This window comes from Suncus etruscus, chromosome 7 (genome assembly GCF_024139225.1).
Source record: "Suncus etruscus isolate mSunEtr1 chromosome 7, mSunEtr1.pri.cur, whole genome shotgun sequence".
Lineage (NCBI taxonomy): Eukaryota > Metazoa > Chordata > Mammalia > Eulipotyphla > Soricidae > Suncus > Suncus etruscus.
The window spans coordinates 129,082,293-129,103,668 of NC_064854.1; the positions used below are offsets into that span (position 1 = coordinate 129,082,293).

Here is a 21,376-nt window from a genome sequence, read left to right on the forward strand (position 1 = left end):
TTTAGTACAATGGAAAATAAGGTGTTTGTGGTTTTACCCTATAAATTCTATGTTGTCTGTTCGTATGTATTCTTTCTTGGCCTTTCTCTAAATAGCCATTCTTATTTTGAGCCGATACACACCAGCTTTCATATGTGGCGGGAACCCACATAATCAATGTCAACCGGGGATCTACTTTTTCCTCCATTTTATTGGCTTCTCAGGACCAATTCATATCCACGCATCGCACCAGTGTTCAGTTTCAGGGCAGACAATGAATTTTCCTAATCCATTTAGTGTGCTGACAGACCCATGTTCACAATTTATAGAATTTCCTCTTAGCCATCTACCTATTTCACAGTTCATTAAGGCTCAACCTGAACACCTGTGTTTATGAAGTCAAAAGCAATTTTATAATAACAAGGTGTTAAATAAGGCTCGCTGGAAGCCTGACCAATAATAACAATAACAAACGTACTAGACTAGACTTTGGGAACAAAATAATGTCTGTTAGCTACCTGCATCATCATTGAACAGGCCAGAAAATTACCAATGCTAGTCAATAACTATTAAGATGTTTTCATTTTCCCACCACCAGCCTTTCATGTTTTGCCTTTCAAAAAAGTAAAACCATGGGACCGCTTAGCAAAATTCACACAGATACCTAAAACCTGCAGAAATGCTCAAAATCCCAGGAAGAAAGGGTGGTCCCTTTAAACAATTGCCTTCACTAGCAAGATGCTAGGACGTTTTCAGCATTCTGGGGCCCACAAATGCTGACCTTGGCTCCTTTTTATGTGAACCCAAGGTTTTCACATCTTCAATAAAGAGAATCAAAATAAAGTCCACAGACATTAGGAAAGAGGAAAGTATGTAGTTTGACACTGCCATCATATATGCCCTCAAAATGGAAAGGGAAAAAAAATGCATGTAGCAGAGGTGGTGACCCTTGTAATGACTGTGGTTCCCAACATTTTTTTCCTACTAGTAATAAACCATTTTGCAGACCTCCCAATTGTGGCCACCACGATAGTTATAGCTTTGTAGGTTTATGTCTTTTTCTTGCAGTTAAGAGTGTTATCAATAAAAATTTCAAATGATGCCTTTCCCAGTCAAATAAAAAACATTTTAAAATGTGAAACCAATGACTGGGTTGGAGTGGAAAAACACAAGTGACTAGGATTTTTGTTTTGTATATTTTTTCAACAAAATCTTTCACTTATTAATTTTAAGGCACTTGCAAGTTTTGAAAGTAATATTATGTAGCCTGATAGAGCACTAGCATAGTCTGACCAGGTGGTTTTCTTTTATGGTGTGTGTATATATACATATATATTAAATCTAACATATAAATGTAGAGCTAAAAAAGGACATTAAAGAAAAGTCTCTCCCTTAAAAAAAAGATATATCAAAACCATTATTTGAAGACTGTACTGAAGTGATTATAAAGAACTTTATAACTTGTCAACCAACCACAATGAAAGGGGAATAAAAAAATATAGAATAAATTGCAAATTCCACCTTCCATTCTGAGGAAAATGTTATCTCTGTCATTTTTTTTAAAGTACTTTGCTCAAAATGTGTGGGTTCAGAGAAAAAATAGTTCCTTAAGTAATGGAATATTATGCAAAGGTCATGTGAATGCCTCTAGCTCCAGATCCCAGAGGCCACATTGCATTCTGGATCCTTGTTATGGTGACTTTTATACCCAAGAGCTGTAGCCTCACCAAGAAGAGGCACAGAGTGTCCCTCGCAATACAAATAAACCAAGAAATGAAGAACTCATAAAACTAGCTCTTTTCTCTATGCCATAAAATGGTCATTGTCAAAAAGCTTGGTTTATAGAATTCATCTTGAAAACTGACAACCCAAAGCTGCTTTTGGTTATGTTATCACACTGACTCATTCGTGACTCAGACTGAAAAATGCTGCCAGAAGTTCAGCAAACACCTCCTCCAACACTAGCACCTGATACAAGCTCCTTGAAATAATGATCACGACTGCATTAAAAATGCATTTAAATTCATATATTCAAATGTACAAGATAACCTGAAGCTAGAAAACATGAAACACTGGAAGTTACTTTTGTCTTCTATGCTTTTGCTTATAAACTGGGGTACGCATGTAGATGAAATATACATTTAGATAAAGATATTTATAATTATGCATGTAATATACATGACATAAGCAGTTTATTAAAAAATATGCAATCAATTCTTAACCTAATAGGATTCTAAACTTCCCCCAAAATGGTGGGCTTCTTAGAGTCAAGACAATATGCGTCATTGTTCTGGGCATCATATTATAATGGATTTTTATGCTCCACAGTTATTATCCTTATCCATATCATAATCAAATCAATATTATACCTAATACACATTCTTGACCCCCCAATGAACTCACATAATAAGAAAGAACTATAAAATGTGTCATTAAGTTTGCCATAAAGTTTAAATGAGATAAATCATGTCAGTTCCTTGACCCAAGTGAATTCATCAATTATCTAGGATTCTTTTGGGAAGAACTACATTTCTGGCTCAGTTGAGGATCTGGAAATCCAAGTCTTGTCATTCAATATCGTGAGAGGAAATACACATCCTCTCTCTGTCTCTCTCATACTCTGTCTCTCTCTCATTCTAAAAATAAGGGCATAATAACAACTTCACAAGTCAGGTTTAAAATAAAGAATCACATGAAAAGCAGAGACGCAGTTCCTGGAACTCACTATAGCATTCACAAGACAGACATCAGAAGATATCGGAGGAATTAAAATAAAGAAAAAAAATTGTTGTTGAGATTGTGGGTTCCACTTTGTCCAATATCTTGCACAGCCCAACAAAATATCAAATGATACCTCAGTCATTTAGACAACTCAAGGAAAACAATCTATATGAATATCAGCTGACTGAAACATGTTTGATTATATGCAAAGACTCCTAAAATAAGCCAGCAGAGTGTCTGTCACCCTATAAATATCACCTTTTACCCTAGAGCTTAGGGAGAAGGACAGAGAAGTAAAGAAATCAAATCAGGACAGAAGAAGTTGAGAATGTGAAGCAGTGGGAAAATAGGGGTTGGAACTTCAGTTATCTTGGGATGTAAAAGAGAGAGAGAGAGAGAGAGAGAGAGAGAGAGAGAGAGGCATAGCTATAAATTCAAATCACTCAACAATACTATAAGCTGCAACCACCAAACTTTGCAAGGTATTTGTCAATGTGAGGCAATAATGAGGGAATAGAAGATATGAGGGAATTATGGATATGAGATGGGAACACTGGTGATGGGATTGGTGTTGAAATATTGTGCAACTGAAACTCAGTGATCAATAACTTTGTAAATCACAGTTCTTTATCTAATAAAAAATTTTAATAAAAGCACGATCTACCTTGGAATCAATATAGTAGCAAAGGTGAATGACTTAGATATCAAAAATCACAAATATCTAGTAAAAGAAAGTGAAGAAGGGCAGGGGATTTATGAGAGGTATTGGGGAATCTACAAGACCTAGGTTCTATCTCTGATGCTTTGTAACCTCCTGAGAGTCACTGTGTATGGCTCTGGAGGACTTCAAGAATAGCTCAGGTGGTTTTTGTAAAACCTGGCACCTTAGAACCCAAACAAGACCTCATTCTTGAACTCTCACACTGAAAACTGCCAGACCAGTTGGCTTAGAGTCACTGCGAGTAGCTGCCCAAATTTCCTCAGCACTATTTGGAAGACCATAAGTGAAGACATATAAACAAATAAAAGCAAGAAAATACAAAGGAAATGGAAAATGTTCCATGTTCATGGATTTTAAAAATTTACATTATTAAAATAACCATCCCACTCAAAGCATTATATAGATTTAATATATTCCTTACCAACAGTTTAATATCATTTTAAAAAAACACAGGACACATACTACTAAAATTCATATGGAAACCACAACCCCTCACACTCCCCCCTCCAAAGGAGCCACATCAATCCTGAATACAAAAATTGGGAAACATCACCTTTCTTAACTTTCAGACTATCTTAAGACTATAATAATCAAAAACATATGATATTGAAATAAAAGAAGACATTCACATTCATGAAATTAAAATGAGAGCCAATAGATAAACTGTGAGCTATATGAATATTGTTTATAACAATAAAGGCATAAGACAAAAACAGAATTGATACCCAATCTACACAGAGGGAAGCAGTTACACTAACAGTGCGGGGGGCACGTGAGGGGGATATGGGATGCATGCTGGGAACAGGGGTGGAGGGAGGACAAGGCTGGTGGCGGGAATGGCCCTGTTTCATTGTCACTATGTACCTTAAATATTACTGTGAAATTACAAATTCATTTTGGTCACAATACAAATGATTAAAAAACAGTGTGTATGGATAAACTGCATACTCACATTCAAAAGAGTAAAATTGTACCACCATCTCACACCACTCAAAAAAAGATAATTCCTACAAAAGGTTGTGTCAAAGAGCTAGTTCAGCAAATAAGTCTAATCTTGTACTTGGCTCACCAAGTTCCATCCCTAGCACGCCATGAACTTCAAGGAGTGATTCCTGAGCACAGCCAAAGATGCCCCCAAATTTAACAAAGGATTAAAAACTAAGACATAAGAAACAAAAATCAACAACAAAAATACACAACTGCATCCAAAAAAAAAGTGGGGGGAGGCTAATAAGAAATCAAGGGGGGAAAAGAAATAGTAAGGAAGCATAAGAATGGGAAGCAGAAGTCAACAGGATCTGCATAGATTGGGGGTGTAAAGGAGTGATATAGCTAAATATCCAAATCACAGAATCAACAACACTGAAAACAAGAGATCCAAACTTTAACAACCAAACTTAGAAACGTGTCTGTCAAGATGGCCGCGTGGGGATAGGGAGGGCTGTAGAATGGGTGGGAGGAAACCCGAAAAACTTGGTGAACGGATAAAGATATGGGTGGCGGGATAGGTGCTGAAACATAGTATGTCTAAAACTCAACTATGCATAATGTTTTAAATCATGATGCTTTAATAATTTTTCAGCCCCCCCTTTAATAATTTTTAAGTTAATCCTCACTGATAATCAGGGAAATACAAATCAAAATCAGTGAGCTATATCATTCATACCAATTAGAATCATCAGTATTCAAAAGGTTGCAAATTAGTGCTGGAGGGGATAAAAAGACAAAGGATCTTTCTTTCACTGCTGGTGGGAATGTAAACCGGCTTGGCCAGTGTGAGGCTTCTCAAAAAATTACAAGGAGAAACTATAAAACATTCGGCAATTCAATGCCTAGTATTATCTACCTAAAGGATATAAAAACAGAAAATTGAAAATACATATGAACACCTAGGCTCATTGCAGCTGAGATCTGGAAACAACCCAAGTGCCCAACAACAAAATGAATCATAAAATAAAAGATAAATACTGGATGATCTCATTCATATGTAGTATATAAAGAAGTAAAAAAAAAGGGGGGGGGGAACAATGACCAATAAAAATAAGCCCTTAGCAATAGTCATTAAAACAGCATGGTATTGGAATAATGACAGATCAGATCAGTGGAATAGAATTGCATATTCAGAGAAAACTCAAGGTTACACTGGTGAAGGGGGTGTTCTTTTTTTATAACTGAAATACAACTACAGACATGTTTGTAATCATGGAGTTTAAATATATTATTTAAAAATGAAATAAATAAAATAAAATTATAATAGATTCACAATAAAAAAGGATATAGTATATTTTTATATGTTATTAGATTTGGTTTGCTATTATTCTGCCTCTATCTACGAACCTGTTACCAAAATGGGTCAGCAAATAAACTGAAAGTGTCCAAAGGATAAAACTGAAGAGAAATGGATACTTCAGTAGTATTTTGTAATACTATGTCCCTTATACATTTTTAAGAGCATAACATTTATACTCTTGTAAACCAGATGTTAATCAATAAAAATATAATTTAAAAGACAAGTATTTCACCAGTTTTGCAGATTTAGTCTTTAAGAAATCTAATAAATATGTATCTCTTTTTATCTTCAATATTCTTATCTGCATTTAAACAAATAGATATACATTTCAATTAATTTTTTGTGGAATCATGAGCAACTATTGATCACTAGTATAATTCAAGGAAGTCATACTATAATTCATTTCTCTAACAAATACCGTAACTCAAGAGTATTTGGCACACAGCCTCCTTCAAAAGCATATTGTATATCTGGCACATAGCAGGTTTTAAAAATATACATGTGTAGAACTTTTGAAAAATGCATGAAATTCATAAAAAATGGTATATTTAATGTAACAGGCTTTGTAATACTTGAGGGCATCTGTAAACTGCTTGAAACTATATGCATATTTTAAGTATAAAAATATATTTATATGTTTCTAAGGTGAATTTGCTAGACAGTGAGCTTATAGATTACACAAAAATTCTCTTCCCAACAAAGCACATTTTTAAATAATGCAGAAATTAACATTTATGATATAAAGAAACATAGTATAGATATAACTAAAGTCCAAAGTTAATTTTAAAAAGAACAAGAGAGGGGTCAGGGAGATAGCACAGCAGTAGGGCATTTGCCTTGCATGCCGTGGATCAGGGGCAGACCCGGGTTCAATTCCCGGCATACCATATGGTTCCCCGAGCCTGCCAGGAGTGATTTCTGAACGCAGAGACAGGATTAACCCCTGAGTGACACTAGGTGCGGCACAAAAACCATAAACAGACAAATAAATACATAAAGCAAGCGAACTGGCCCTTAGTAGGAAGCATGCTACTAGTGAGGGAAGGAACCAGTATGACAATGATAGAAGAAAGTGGTGGACTGGTACTGAAAGGTGAAATGAAATGCATGACACTCTCTCAGTGACAATATAGCAAATCACTATACCTAAAATCTGGGAGAGGGAGGAAAAAAATGAAAAAGTGCCTGTCATAGAGGCAAGCCAGGGGTGAGAGGGAAACTAGAGACATTGCTGAAGGGAAGTGGACACTGCTGAAGGGATAGGTGCTCAATGATTTGTATGTCTCAAACTCAAACATGAATAACTTTTTAACTTGGTAATTTACATGGACGCCATTTTAAAAATTAAAGTGAAGCTTCCACTAACCTAATCTATATATTCTGTCCCACCTTATATGAGCACAATACTCCTATGGTCATTGTGTTTTAGTAATTTCTTACATATTTACTCTCTGACATGTTAACTCTTCACTGAACTATTCAAAACAGAAATGAGTAGAAAAGCAAGACATTTTATAGCACATTATATACCAAAAATCTTCCAGAAAGCATACAAAAAACTTTTCAAGTCTGTAGATTTGGACACTATTGTGAACTAAAGAATATGGTGCTTTCCAGAAAACAGGTATAGATTTCTTAATTTATATACAGAACCAAGTGAATATTACTTAGAAAACAAGAAACACAATAGACACAAAAATCTTAATTCAGTGAATGAAGATACTAAAAAATTTAAGATGAATAAAGTAGAACACAGAATGAGTGGGAATGTTTTTCCTCAAATATATCTGGCAAGCAATACTATGTAATAATGATAACAAAGTTAATGTTAACACAATTTACAGGTTTACCAAAGAACTTATGTGTCAGGCTGGTAAAATGATTCATGTTATTAATGAAGACATGATAATAATGCTAATGTTAGTCAACACAATTTGCAGGTTTATAAAAAATGTCATGTGTCAAAATGATTATAAATAAAGACATGCAGGGTCAGAAACATTCAAATCTTTTTCAATCACCATTATTAAAGGTGGATACTGGAATGTTATCCATTTATATAAATGCTTTGTTTTTCACATAATATTTTAGTTCTACTGGACCTTTGTATTTCTTTGATTTTTTTTTCCCTTATATTTCTGTAGCAAATTCCAGGACTTCGTATAAAGTGTGGCATGCCTTTGACCACTGAATCAGGGGCTTCTAACAAATTTTTTCAGTTTGGTTGGGTTGGGATGGTTTGCTTTTGGATCAGGGGATCAAATTTCTTTCTCATTCCTAATTTCTGGATAGGTTGAATACTCACTGAAATCCAGAAAAATGAAGGTCCTTAGAAAGTCAGCTTGCTGTTGGCTTTACTTTCACAGAATTAATGTCTTGGTGGAAGGGGTTTAGTTGGTACATAGGAACCATCAAATGGGAAGAAACAAAATAAGAAACTTGGCCTTGGTGTCCTCTGAAGCTATTTTGAAAAGTTAAATGTTGTGGTAAGAGCTATGTGGTATATCTTTGTGTGTAATTATTTTCCCATTGATTTATTATACACATGTCAAGAGTGACTTGGAATTGTGCAAGCTAAAACAAACCAATCCAGGATTCAAGCCACATAGCCACAAACCCAGAGAACTTGCCTTCCCTCCCACCCTTGACCCACCCTCAATCTACAACCTCCCAAACACAAACTCCTGGTAGCAAGATCTTCCTTAAAGACACAACCATAAACTGTTGAATCTGTCATTTATACTATAATCTTAAAAAGTAACCAAAATTGGTTGGCAGCACAAATCTTCTAAGCAGATTTTCTTCTGTTTTGGCAGGAGATTTAAAAATAATTCAGAACACTAATAGGAAGAAGTTATCATAGATGATCCTTCCCCCAAGGATTAGCAACATACCGTTTGCAATAAAATAAATGCAGGCAACTTATTACAGGGCCTAAGGAGACAAATATATTCTTATCTTCTGACTGAAAATTTATCCACTAACACACCTCTCATTAAGTTGGAAGACTCATTTCCCTCTACTTCTCCAAGAAATAGGAAAATTACTTTAAAGTATTTAAAGTATTTAAGTGATTTCCCAAGTCTTTTGCTTATGTTTTAACTATTGTAGTTTATTTCAAACTAAAATCAATTCAAGAGAAGATTATATCATTCATAATTTTCTCTACTTCCATTTACAATCATTCTAAAGAAAGAAGAAAAAAGAGAAAAAGAAAGTCCTCAGATGTTTCCATTTGATAAAATTGCTAATCTCTTACTACCAAGTTCAGAGCAGAAAAAGACAAGAATCATTTTACTTTCTTTTTACATAAAAATTATTTTTATCTGCTTCAAAGTCTGGCCTCTTTATTTTGGGACCTTTTAATTATTGAAGGTGATGGAAGATATTCACATAATGTCACCACTGTCTTTTTAATAAAATATGTATAGAGCTCATTTGGGTTGCTTGAAGGAGGTAAAGCAGGGGAATGAAGAAGAAAAGGCCCCCAGAAAGAGAGTGTTTATAAGTGCAATGTAGAAAAAGGAGAAAGTCTTTAGAAGCTAATGTTTCTTATTCTCTTTTCCCAAGAGAAAAAAGACCCACTTCACCTTTGGACATTACTTCAGCAATCTGCCTTCCTCCTCAATTTTTTTCTCCTATCCAATAAAAAACAACACAATGACACTAACATAATGTTCATAATATTGGCAACTAATGACTGTTATGCTTTGTGTTATGATCACTGGGGGGGGGGAAGGATGTTATAGAACAGGTGTCATCAAATTCTCTAGCTAATGCCAGACAGAAAAATAAGAAAGAAGGAACATATCCAGTATTTCAATTTCCTCTTCACCTATAAATTCACAGCACTGGAATTTAGCAAATTTTTTCTGTAAAAGGCCAAGAGCAAAGAATTTTTGGTTTTGTGGGTCCAGTGGTTTCTAAGCCACTAAATTCTGATCTATATAAGACAAGTGCAAGATGATAGAAAGATGTTAATAGCTGTGCTGTCCAATACCCAGTCACCAGACATCTGAGGTTATTAAATTCCTGAATCGGGAGATGGGGATGGATATAGCACTTGCTTTGGGTTCATAAAGCTCTAGCTCTGCTATAGTCACTCCTGGTGCTGTAACCACAATATCCAAGTCTTTGTTGCACCATAATCAAGCATATGAACACCACAGCCAATTGTGCAACTGTACCTATGCATCAATTGTGCAAGTGCTACTGACACTTGTGTAGGAGGGTACTGTAACCAAATGTATGTAAACCACACACTACTACCCACACTCCCTCCCCACTTATGAATGAGAACAACCAAGTGTATGCGACCCATGCACAATGCCATCACCACAAGAAGCAAAGAGAAAAGGGGAAATATCTGAAGTAAATAAAGAAGAGGCAATTGTGGATGATGCGTGCAGCAGGCATGGCTTCACCAGTGTGGGGAGTTGGCCTCCATTCTCCTCCCAAAATGCCAGCTTTCAGCTGCATGGCCAGTGTACCAGGAGTTTTTTTTTTTCATGAGTTGTTTTACATCTTTTTGAAGTATAGAGTAGTCGGTGTAGCTGGTCAAATGCAGACATGACGAATGTGTTTGTGATTGTGGCTTCAGTTGCCAGGGCTCCTGGAAGTATCAGAAGGCAAGAGGTGGATGGGGATGGTGCCCACACTGGTTTCAAAAAAAATTCATGGTAATGTAAAGCCAAATATTGACATCATTTGGCAACTGACAATATTTGACATAGAGAATTTTAGTCACATTGGTGTCTTCACAGAGCTGTAGAGGAGTAGTGGCGATTATGAGTGTAAAAGACATAGTTTTGCAAATGATCTTTTTAAATGTGATGTCTGCAACATTATTCAGTTAGAAAAATAACTACACCAACAGTTATTATGACAATGGTAGTGAGTGAGAGAAGTAGAATGTCTGTCTTAAATACAGGCATGGAGATGGAGGGTTTTGGTGGTGGGAATGTTGCACTGGTGAAGGGGTTGTTCCTTCTGTAACTAAAACCCCACTTCAAACATGTTTGTAATTATGGTGCTTAAATAAAGACACTTAAAAATAAATTAAAAGAAATTTCAATATTTCTGATAAGAAATGTAAAAAAAAACAATAATTTTGGTTTAAAGTAATTTAATGCCAGTCAACATCAAGTATCTAGCAGATGAATCAGATCCATATCAATACCTGTCCGATGGAACCTGCTTATTTTCTGCCCTGGGTATTGTCCATCAGCATGAATGATAATATAAACCTAAGTGCCCTCCCAACTCTTAAGAAAAATAATTACTTCCTAGGTCCCAAAGTGCATACATCAAATATATGACTCAAAGGAAACAAGGAGATTAGACTACCTTCTAAAGTAATCCAGATAACACAATATCCCAAAAGAAAACTCAGCAAAATGCACTGCCTTTCTCCCAATGGCCTACATGTGCTAATTTACTTCCTAGAAAATATCTTATTTACACAATAGCTACTTCGTGCTTCACATTTATTAGAAGACCTACATAGAGATGTGATCAAGTGGGAAATAAGCACGGAAATATGATTCAGATATATACATTCTTGTCTTTTTATCCTAAGTATGAAAAAGAAGTAACAAATTAATCTTTCTTTTAAAAAATTTAAACAATAGGTGAGACCAGCAAGAGTATAGCCTCTGAGAGCAGTGGCCAGAGGATCAACCTCCTGGTAAGGATAATTGAACCAGACCCAGCTGCCTATAGGTTATGGGTGGAATTTGGGGGCAGGGGGGAGTCCCCAGCTTGAGTTCAGAGGAGTGTGAGACCACAGAGAATGGTACACATCACAAAGAACAAGAACAACCTGTGCTGGAGGGGGTGTGGAGAGAAAAGAATCCTCACTGCTGGTGGGAATGCCATCTAGTCCAGCCTTTTTGAAAAAAAAATATGGAGATTTCTTAAAAGCTGAAAATTGAACTCCCATATGATCCAGCTATACTGCTCCTAGGGATATACCCTAGGAACACAAAAAATGCAACTCAAAAATGCCTTTTGCACAACTATATTCATTGCAGCGCTATTTACAATAGCCAGAATCTGGAAACAACCCATATGCCTGACAACAGATGAGTGGCTAAAGAAACTGTAGTACATCTACATAATGGAATACTATGCAACCATTAGGAAAAATGAAGTCATGAAATTTGCCTACAAATGAATGGACATGGAGACTATTATGCTGAGTAAAATGAGCCAGTGGCAGAGGGATAGACACAGAATAGTCTCACTCATCTGTGGAATTAAGGAAAAATAAAAGACAGTGTGAGGATGATATCCAGAGATAATAGAGAAGAGGATTAGAAGAACCAGTCCATGGTAGGAAGCTTGTCACAAAGAGCAGAGAGTGCTGTTAGAGTAGAGAAGGTCTAATATGAAAAGATCATTCATGGCACCCCTTATTTGCAGTAGTACAAACCACAATGTCACAAAAGAAAAGAGGAGGGAGAGAGAGAGAGGGGTAAAATGCCTACCCACAGAGGCAGGCAGGGAAGGGTGGGTGGATGGGAAGAGGGCATCAGGGAGGGTGAGAGGGAAACTGTTGACATTGGTGGCAGGAAACGCTCACTGGTGAAGGTTGTTACACATTGTATGACTGCAACTCAATCATGAACAACTTTATCTGTGAAAATAAACTGTATTATGAACAAATTTATAACTATGATGTTAAAATAAAAAATCAAAAATGTAAACAATAACAACTTTCCTCAGTAGGTAAAGGAAACTTCATAACTAAGCTTTCACTTTTGGGTGAAAGAACCATGGATATAGTAAGAGGGCAACTATGCAGACACACTGTGCAGATACACAGCAAGGGACATAGTAACAATTTTCATGATTCTTTATAACCTGAGTTAATTCCTGATCTAAATATTTATTGGCAATTTCCAAACCTCAGGGTTGGGGACAAATAAACACAATTCTAGTATGAAGCAAACAATTTTTTAACATGAACTGACAGGAGGGTTTCCTCATTTATCTTTTTTAACATGAACTTATGTTTCAGTTACAATATTTGGTACAGAAATATTTATATATTTGTCTGTAGGATTGTTGCTATCAGTTTGGGAGAGTTATGCTTCATGCAATGGATCTTGACTTCCCCCAAATGCCCAAGATATTACCACTCAAAATGTAACTGGTCTTAAGGAGTTGAATAAAGAATATTCTAAAGAATGCTATTCAAGTAGAACACTTAGAGATTTTTTTCTTTCTTTCTTTTTTATTTTTTTGGGGGCACACCCAGTGGCACTTGGGGGTTACTCCTGGCTCTGCACTCAAAGACCATATGGGATGCTGGAGATTGAACCCAGGTCAACCTTGTGAAAGGAAAATGTCCTACCTGCTGTTTTATCTGTCATTCTGGCCCCAAAGCAGGACATTTCTTACCAATTTAGAGTTGGCTGCTCAGGATCCTGGAATCAGTGACTTACCTCAGTCTGAAGAATGGCAGCCCTCTGTTCTTTGGCAGTAAGCGACTCTTTAAGCACTTCAATGTGTTGCTTGCAATCTGAATTTTGATTGCTAAGGGTTTCAAGCTTTGTTTGTAAGGCAAGAAGTTCTGACTCCTTCTTTGAAAGTTCCTGCTTCAGTTGATCAATCTGTGAAACAACAACAAAATGCCAAAAAGTTAGACACAATAGCTCTAATGCTTTACATTTGAGAACTACAGATTCATCTTCATTTCTAGTGGCTAATGATCACGAATCCAACAGGATAGATGATTAGTTTCCTTTAAAATACGATGTTGGGGCAAGATAGCTCAAAAGATTGGAGCATTTGCATGGCAAACACAGAAAACTAAACTTCATTATGACTCCACTTGAGCACTGCCCAATATACTGGTGGCCCTAGCACCGCTGTAGAAAACTCCCCTCAAAAATGAAGTCAACAAACTCTTAGGCATCTGGGGCAGTCTGTAAACATTACTGAAAGCACTAAAAAGAAAAAAAGAAAATTAAGCTATGGAGGCTGTCTTCCAACTTATATCCAATAGGAAAAATATATATGTAAGTTTCACAGTGAAATTGATTCATTTGGCCAAAGCTACTCCTCTGCAGGAAATCACAATATCTATTCTTTATATTTCCTCAAATAGATCAATAGGAATGTAATAAAATTATTAACCCAAAACATAACCTGAGTCCTCTCTGCTACTACTGCACACTGGAAATGGACAAAGAGTTTATTTGACCAAAAAAAAATCTTATAAAAAAGAAAAAAGCAAGTTTTTTGTTAGTTTATATTATTATGCAGATGCAAAAATATGTATAAGACACATAAAATATAATCATATAAGCATAAAAGCAAAATCATAAAAGAAATATCAAACAAGATATTAACATTACCCAATCTAACATAGTGCTAGCTATCTTCTACCCCTTAAATACAATTACAGCCCTAAATTCTATAATTGTCAATCCTCACTTATATTTTAAATATACCACATATATTTTTGTATGTAATATATATATTTCTGCAATATTTTTATAAAATATTATATATTTTATTATATATAATATATTAACCATTTACACTTTTTTACTTTTTTCTTTTTTATATCCAAGAGTTAATTCATGTTATTATTTCATGCAATCCCATCATGATTTGTCTGTTCTATGGCTGGTTGCAGTGTTATTTTCAATAGTCAGACTCTGGAAACAACCAAGATGCCCTTCAACAGAAGAATGGCTAAAGAAACTGTGGTACATATACACAATGGAATATTATGCAGTTGTCAGGAAAGATGAAGTCATGAAATTTTCCTACATGGAATCTATTATGCTGAATGAAATAATTCAGAGATAGATAGACATAGAATAGTCTCACTCATCTACAGGTTTTAAGAAAAATTAAAGACCTTACTGTAATAAGGCTCAGAGACAATAGAGTTAAGGACTGGAAGGGCTGGAAGGACCAGCTCACAATTTGAAGCTCACCACAAAGAGTGGTGAACGCTGTCAGGGAAATAAGTACACTAACAACTAGCACGACAATGTTAAAGAAGGAGAGAAGTAGAATGCCTGTTGCGAAAATAGACAGCGGCGGGGCAATGGGAATGTTGTACTGGTGAATGTGGGTATTATGTTTATGACTGAAACCCAACTACAAATATGTTTGCAATCATGGTGCTTAAATAAAGATATATATATATATATATATATATATATATATATATATATTAAAAAGAATGCTTGTCTCAAATATAGACTGGAGTTGGGAGGACAAGGGAAATGGGGGCAATAATTATGGGTAGGTTGCACTGGTAAAAGGAGGTCTTCTTTTCTTTAACTGAAACCTGACTACAAACGTGTTTCTAATCATGATGCTTAAATAAAGATAATATTTAAAAAATAAAATAAAGTAAAATTATAATAGGTGAACAATAAAAAATAAAGATATAGTATATTTTTATATGTTATTAGATTCTGTCCCTATCTTTCTTTGATGCTCATGAGTGAGATTGCTTTATTGCTATAGATTTGATTTGGGGGCCATGCCTGGCTTTCATCAGGAAACACTCCCCCGGCAATGCCAGGGATTGAACTCAGGTTGACTGTGTGCAAGGCAAGCACTCTTCCTGCAGTACTATCTTTTCGGCCCTAAATTTGTTTTTAATTATCTTAAGCTGTGCTTTTCTTATCAAGTTTTAATTTCGTTTGGCCTTCCAAATAACAGAAGGACAGTGTTCCTTCTGTTAATGTGTTCCAAAATAATGGATATAAAAGTGAATTATTTTTCCATTAATGTTCATCAAAATCACCAGCAAAATTATCTGGAGCTGGTATTTTCTTTTTTCTGAAGACTACTTGTGCATACATCAGACACATTAATGTATATGGAAATATCTGTTTCTAGTCATTTGAGTCAATGTTGATGTTATTTCGCTAAGAATTTTATTTTATCTAAATTTTACACATAGTAAATTTTTATAAAATCCCTTTATTTTTTATATTTACGTCATTTATGATTATGTATTTTGTCACTACTAATCATTATTTTTACTTTTTTAATGAATATTAGCAGAAACCTGATGGTCAATAATCTCTCCAATAACCCATTGTGGCAATCTCATCCAACTGTAATTTATATGTTATTAATTTCTAGACATTCTTATTTTCTATATATGTTAGTATGTTTCTATGGTGCCATGGATCAAATCCAGGACCTCACACATGCAAGACAAGTTCTCTATTGCTGAACTATATGCCCTCTTGACCATTATTCTGATTTTTATCTATATTCTTCCAACTACATTTTTAGACTTATTGAATTTTTGTTTTCCTAGCTTTTTAAGTTCAATAATTGTTTTTACAATGCTTAGTCTTTTGTCACTCACTATTTAGCCTTACCACATGTATCTTGCATCATTTTAGTTTGGTCTCACTTGTTTGCTTCCATTAGTTTAATTGATGACTATTGATTTTATTGCTCAAATATTTTATTATTGCTATCAGACACATTTTTAATTTCCATTATTTTAATTTCCATTATTCTTTGACTCATGAATCATTCAGAATCACTATGAACTATGCATGCTTCATAATTAAGTTTGTTTTATTTCTTACTTGCTTTGTGAATAAAGATCATAAAGTTTAATATTCATCACTTAAAATATAGAGTATCTAGTTAATGATATAACATGTCAGTTATCATAAACAGAATTTGGATATATTGTGTCTGAAAAGACCATTATTTAATTTATGGCACAGTATTCTATAAAAGTGTGTGTCACTGAAATACTTTTAAATGCACAGTTTAAAAGTTTCAGCCTTCTCTGTCTTGAGCTTAAAATCTTTTCTATTCATTAATTGTTAATGATTAATTAACAGCATTCTCTGTAATAATGAAAAATTAATTTCTCCTTATAGTTCTGCCAGTTTTTTAGCTCTAACATTTTATTCTGTCTACCTATCTACAACTTTCTAATAGTTGGTATTTGGCTAATACATCTTTTTTAAATCAATTTCAATGAATCTTTAATTGCAATTTGTCTAACTACTATAATAGAATCCAACTATTTTATCCTGTCTAGTAAAATTAGATGCAGCACTACCAATTATCATTTTATTGTTGCCATTTTCTTCTTTGAGTGATTTTTAAAAGTTATTTTATTACTTTTTTGATTAATAATTTATGTGTTTTATTTTTATTTTATTTATCCTAATATTTATATTACTATCCTAGAAATCATAACAAACATTATAGCCTACCACAATCTAAATTCAATTATATCTTCATCTTATTTCTGATTTATTAGTCATTCAAGATACCTACTTTACACTGCTTGATTTTTTTTCTGTTTTTCTGTTTGTTTTTGGTTTGGACTACACCTGGGGATTCTCTGGTGTTATTTCTGGTCTACACTCAGAAATCACTCTTGACCATGCTCAACAGACCAAATGGGATGTCAGGAATTAAACCCAGATCTGTGATTTCAAATTTCAATTTTGTAATTCTCAGGGCATCAAACTTGCAGCGGACAGCACAGTTATCTTTACATAGAACACTGAATTTATCTGAAAATAAAACTAGAATAAAACTTTCAGCTTTACATGTCTAAGAAAACACAACATTTATGGTTAACACACTGATTTATGCTAACCTCTACAAATCTCAAAGTATAGATCTACATATGGGAGAGGAAGAGGGTTGAGAAAGGAATTTGAAGAAAATTAACTTGACCAATATAATGGTCTTTAATATAAAAGATGTGCAAGTTCTGCATATGCTGATTTCTTTGAAAATAGATTGATTGTGATAAAATTATTTCAGGCTGTAAATATTAAGTAGGCAGTTACTTTAAATAGCTTTCAGGCCATCACTGTCATGAGGTAAATTTCAGATAAATATTTTATGCAGGCAATAACAGAAAAAAAAAGATTTCTAAGGGGAATATAGTTTAGGGTAAAAAATCATATTCTACAAATATATGCCTTTTGCTTCTTTTATGAACTCAATAAAAATGGAAAGTGATGCAATCGAACACATATGAGAACCAAGTCCAGGGAAGGCCTGTCTCTCGAATGGCAAAAAGAAAAATGAATCAGAATTACATCACAGTTTATATGAAGTCCATGTGGACATCAGGCACACTTCATCTTCTCTGAAAAAAATTCTCCCACCACGTCTGTCTGTGAGACAAACAACACCCCAAAAAAGACAAGTCTGCCAAGGAAAACAGCTTCTTTTTCACTACAGATATGGCCCTTCTATCTAGAAAGTGATATGCTTATTACCCTGCAGTTTGGGCTACGGGGCTTGTAATCCATCAGAGGTTAATAAGAAATTACATTGGAAATTCAGAATAAAGGGGGAGATGTAAGGAAGCAGAGTGGTATCTTTGGCAAACCCTAAAATCTCAGGAAAGGACTGACACAGAAGTATTGGGTTTGGGTGATGAAAAATCTGTGGATCAAAGCATCACCCAGAGTGCGACATGTCAACATTCTTTTTCTACCAGAATAATTATTTTCAGGATATGTTCTATTCGTAAAAGCTTTCCATGGCCTGTTATATTCTTCTTTCCAGTTTGGTTCCTCTCAGTTGCCCAAGTGGAGCTTTTTTTTATTAATAATTTTAATTTCGACCAAAGTGAATTACAAATCATTCACAGTAATATTTCAGGTACATAGTGACATTGAGTCAGGACATTCCCACCACCAATGTTGTTCTACTTCCACCCCTGTTCCCAGCATGCATTCCATATGGCTCCTCCTTTGCCCCCCCTCCCCTCCGGGCTTCTAGTAAAAGTGGTCCCTTCTGTGTCTACTAGCCTGTTGTAGATTGGGTATTGATTCTGTTATAGTTGGCTTTGAATTTGGTGTTTAAGTCTGATCATTTTTTATTTCTACTCAATGTTCATACGACTGTTTGTTCTTGGTGCCCCCAAGTGGAGTTTATAGAAGAATGATACAATGCATGCAACCCCAGACTCCCTTCGTCAGGGCAAAGGGGCAAAAGTTCATGTGCATGACATCTGAAAATGCAGAGATGTCTACATTGTGTGACTTTGTTGGGTATCCTGGCCTTTCACACAAGCTGAGATTTCAATCTCTGCACCTTCCATCTTCCAAAAAATGTTATGTCACAGTTTTTCTATCAGATCATATTTATATAAGCTCATAGACCATTACTATTACTAAATCACAGAACTTATTGGAGGCACTAACAGTCTCACCATCATCAGAATAGAAGTGTCTTCCCTTTTAAAAGATTTCTTAGACTAATTCCTTTCCCTCCAAACTACACACTTTATTCTTCTGTTTATGGCTGAAACCCAACTACAATCATGTTTGTGTTCACGGTGCTTAAATAAAGATTTTATATATATAAAAATAATTATTGCAGATTGGACTACAATATTTGCTAAGTTGTCTCTCTATAGAATTCACTGAAACATTTAAAACTATAATCTTGGGCCTGAGAGGAGGAATAGCACAGTTGTAGGGTGTATGCCTTGTACATGGCTAACCCAGGAAAACCCAGGTTCGATTCCAGGTATCCCATATCGTCCCCTGAACCTGCCAGAAGCGATTTAATGAGTGCAGAGCCAGGAGTACTTCCTGAGCACTGCTGGATATGTCCCCCAAACCAAATACAAACAAATGAAAAGCTATAATCTTCAAGATATTTTATATAAAAGTGAGTTTTTGAGTAAGAATGACTATTAAGTGGCTTTATCATCTATTTGTAGAAAATAATTAGATGTATACATTTAGTTTAATTTGAAAGCATGTCAAATGATTTCAATGAAGAGTAACCAAATACCAAATCCATTTTAATACTAATAAATCATGAAAATAGTATTTGGCTAAATAATATTTAGACACATAAATAAATAAAATCTGAACATGTGAATGATTTTAGGACTTGTTTCATCATAGATTTTACTATAAGTAAGCTGAGATTTCTAAGTATATATTTTAAATCTTAGTATTTGGAGAGATAGTCTAGCATTGCAAGGCCTTGTACAAGCCTGACCTGAGTTCTATCCCTTCCACCAGATATAGTCCCAAGAACATCACAGGAGTGGTCCTCAAACATAGAGCCAAAAGGAAGTCTTGAGCACTGTTAGTTGTGGCCCTAAAATTTTTTTAAAGTCTAAGTTTTATTTTTATTCCTTTTTGTTTGTTTGTTTGTGTGTGTGTATTATACTATGGATCAAACCTAAGTTTCATAAGCATGCTTTACCACGAGCCATATTCCAGTTCTATCTTAGCATTGGAGTAATAATTTAGGAGGTAAGGTACTTGGCTTATATGCTGCTAATACCAGTTTGATCCTTAGAACCATATACTGGACCCCTCAGTCCTTCCAGGAGTAATCCCAGAACAAAAGTTTTGGAGTAAACCCCCTCCCATAAAATATAGTTTACTTCAAAATAATACGATAGGTCACATCTTTGCAGCTTTAAAGAAATACTTAGATCAGAAAGTACTACAAAGTTAAGACCTATATAAACAAAAATTATTTTAAAGGAAACTCTTTGAAGTGTTTGCCAGCAGAGAGAAAGTTCCTGGGAAATTTTAAAACTACATATTTGTTACAAGTAAGAAATAAATATATTTAGTTGCAATTTCAGATTGGTTTGTAATGAGTTGGACTTTCTTCCTTATTCAGATTTCATAAGAATTTCTGAAATGTTCTACTATACGATTTTATAAAGCTTAAGACAATTGGTTTGGGGTGGGGAAAATAAATAAGTAAATAAAACAATGTGTTGCTATGCTTACAACAAATGTGGCAATGCTGCTAAGTAGGAGCACGAAGTCATCGTGTTTTCCATTTTAATCAGTCTTCGTAAATACACTAAATTTAACACTTAATTTTTCATATTTTAAGTAAATTTCAAAGCCAAAGTCTCATAGACTTTTTTAAGTCTACCTTCTCTTTTTTCTTTTTTGGAACACCTGTCACATAAATTTAAATTTACCATATTTCCTTGCATATGGGGAATTGAGATGGAATGATATTTGTGTACTTCTTGATTTGCTTAAGCATTGAGTTGTTTACTTTTTTCATTCAGTCTGTCAATGCTGTTTGCCAATTAAACAAAAATAAAACCAAACCAACAACACTAAATCTAAACACCTCCATTGCTCTAGCCAGAAGAAACTTTTTCCCCATCAAATCTCCGTTATATTTTTCATTATATCGCCAACTAATTGGCCAGTAGTGTGGAGTAGGAAATATTTTGAATATGCATACTTTTAATGTTTTCCAGTACTACTAGTTCAGTACTACATAATAAAAAAATGTATAGTAAGTCTTTAGGGATTTTGTTAAAAGAACATTTCTGAAAACTTTACAATATATCTTGACCTAAAGAAGAAAGCTCAAGATTCCTCCCTAGCCATAGGACCCCTGGGCTGACCACTTAGTCCAGGCGAGCATGATTTCCCCCACACCAGGCGGGTCTTCAGGGCCACGCCTGGTTAATCGGGCCCTGGGGGGAGGGGGTGAGAAATTCCTCCTTAGGCATCCAGAAACTACAGAGGCTCGGCTGGGCTCAGAACACTCCGCATGCCAGGATTTCTTGGTGTGTTTGCCTGGTATGTTGGGGGCTCTGGGCAGGACAGCTAGCCATAGGACCCCTGGGCTGACCACTTAGTCCAGGGGAACAAGATTCCCCCTACACCAGGCGGGTC

At 35.0% G+C, this 21,376-nt stretch overlaps 1 protein-coding gene across 3 annotated transcripts in view; it reads right to left on the reverse strand.

Annotated features, from left to right (window-relative positions):
* Nucleotides 1-21,376, reverse strand: part of ERC2 (ELKS/RAB6-interacting/CAST family member 2) — a 1,176,444-nt gene that overhangs the window by 739,045 nt on the left and 416,023 nt on the right. For all 3 annotated transcript variants that reach the window (XR_007497514.1, XR_007497513.1, XM_049776157.1), the window contains exon 6: nt 13,160-13,327. Coding sequence is in view for 1 of the 3 variants with exons in the window: in XM_049776157.1 (XP_049632114.1) it covers nt 13,160-13,327 (168 nt within the window). In the remaining 2 variants the exon portion in view is untranslated. The remainder of the gene's footprint in view (nt 1-13,159; nt 13,328-21,376) is intronic.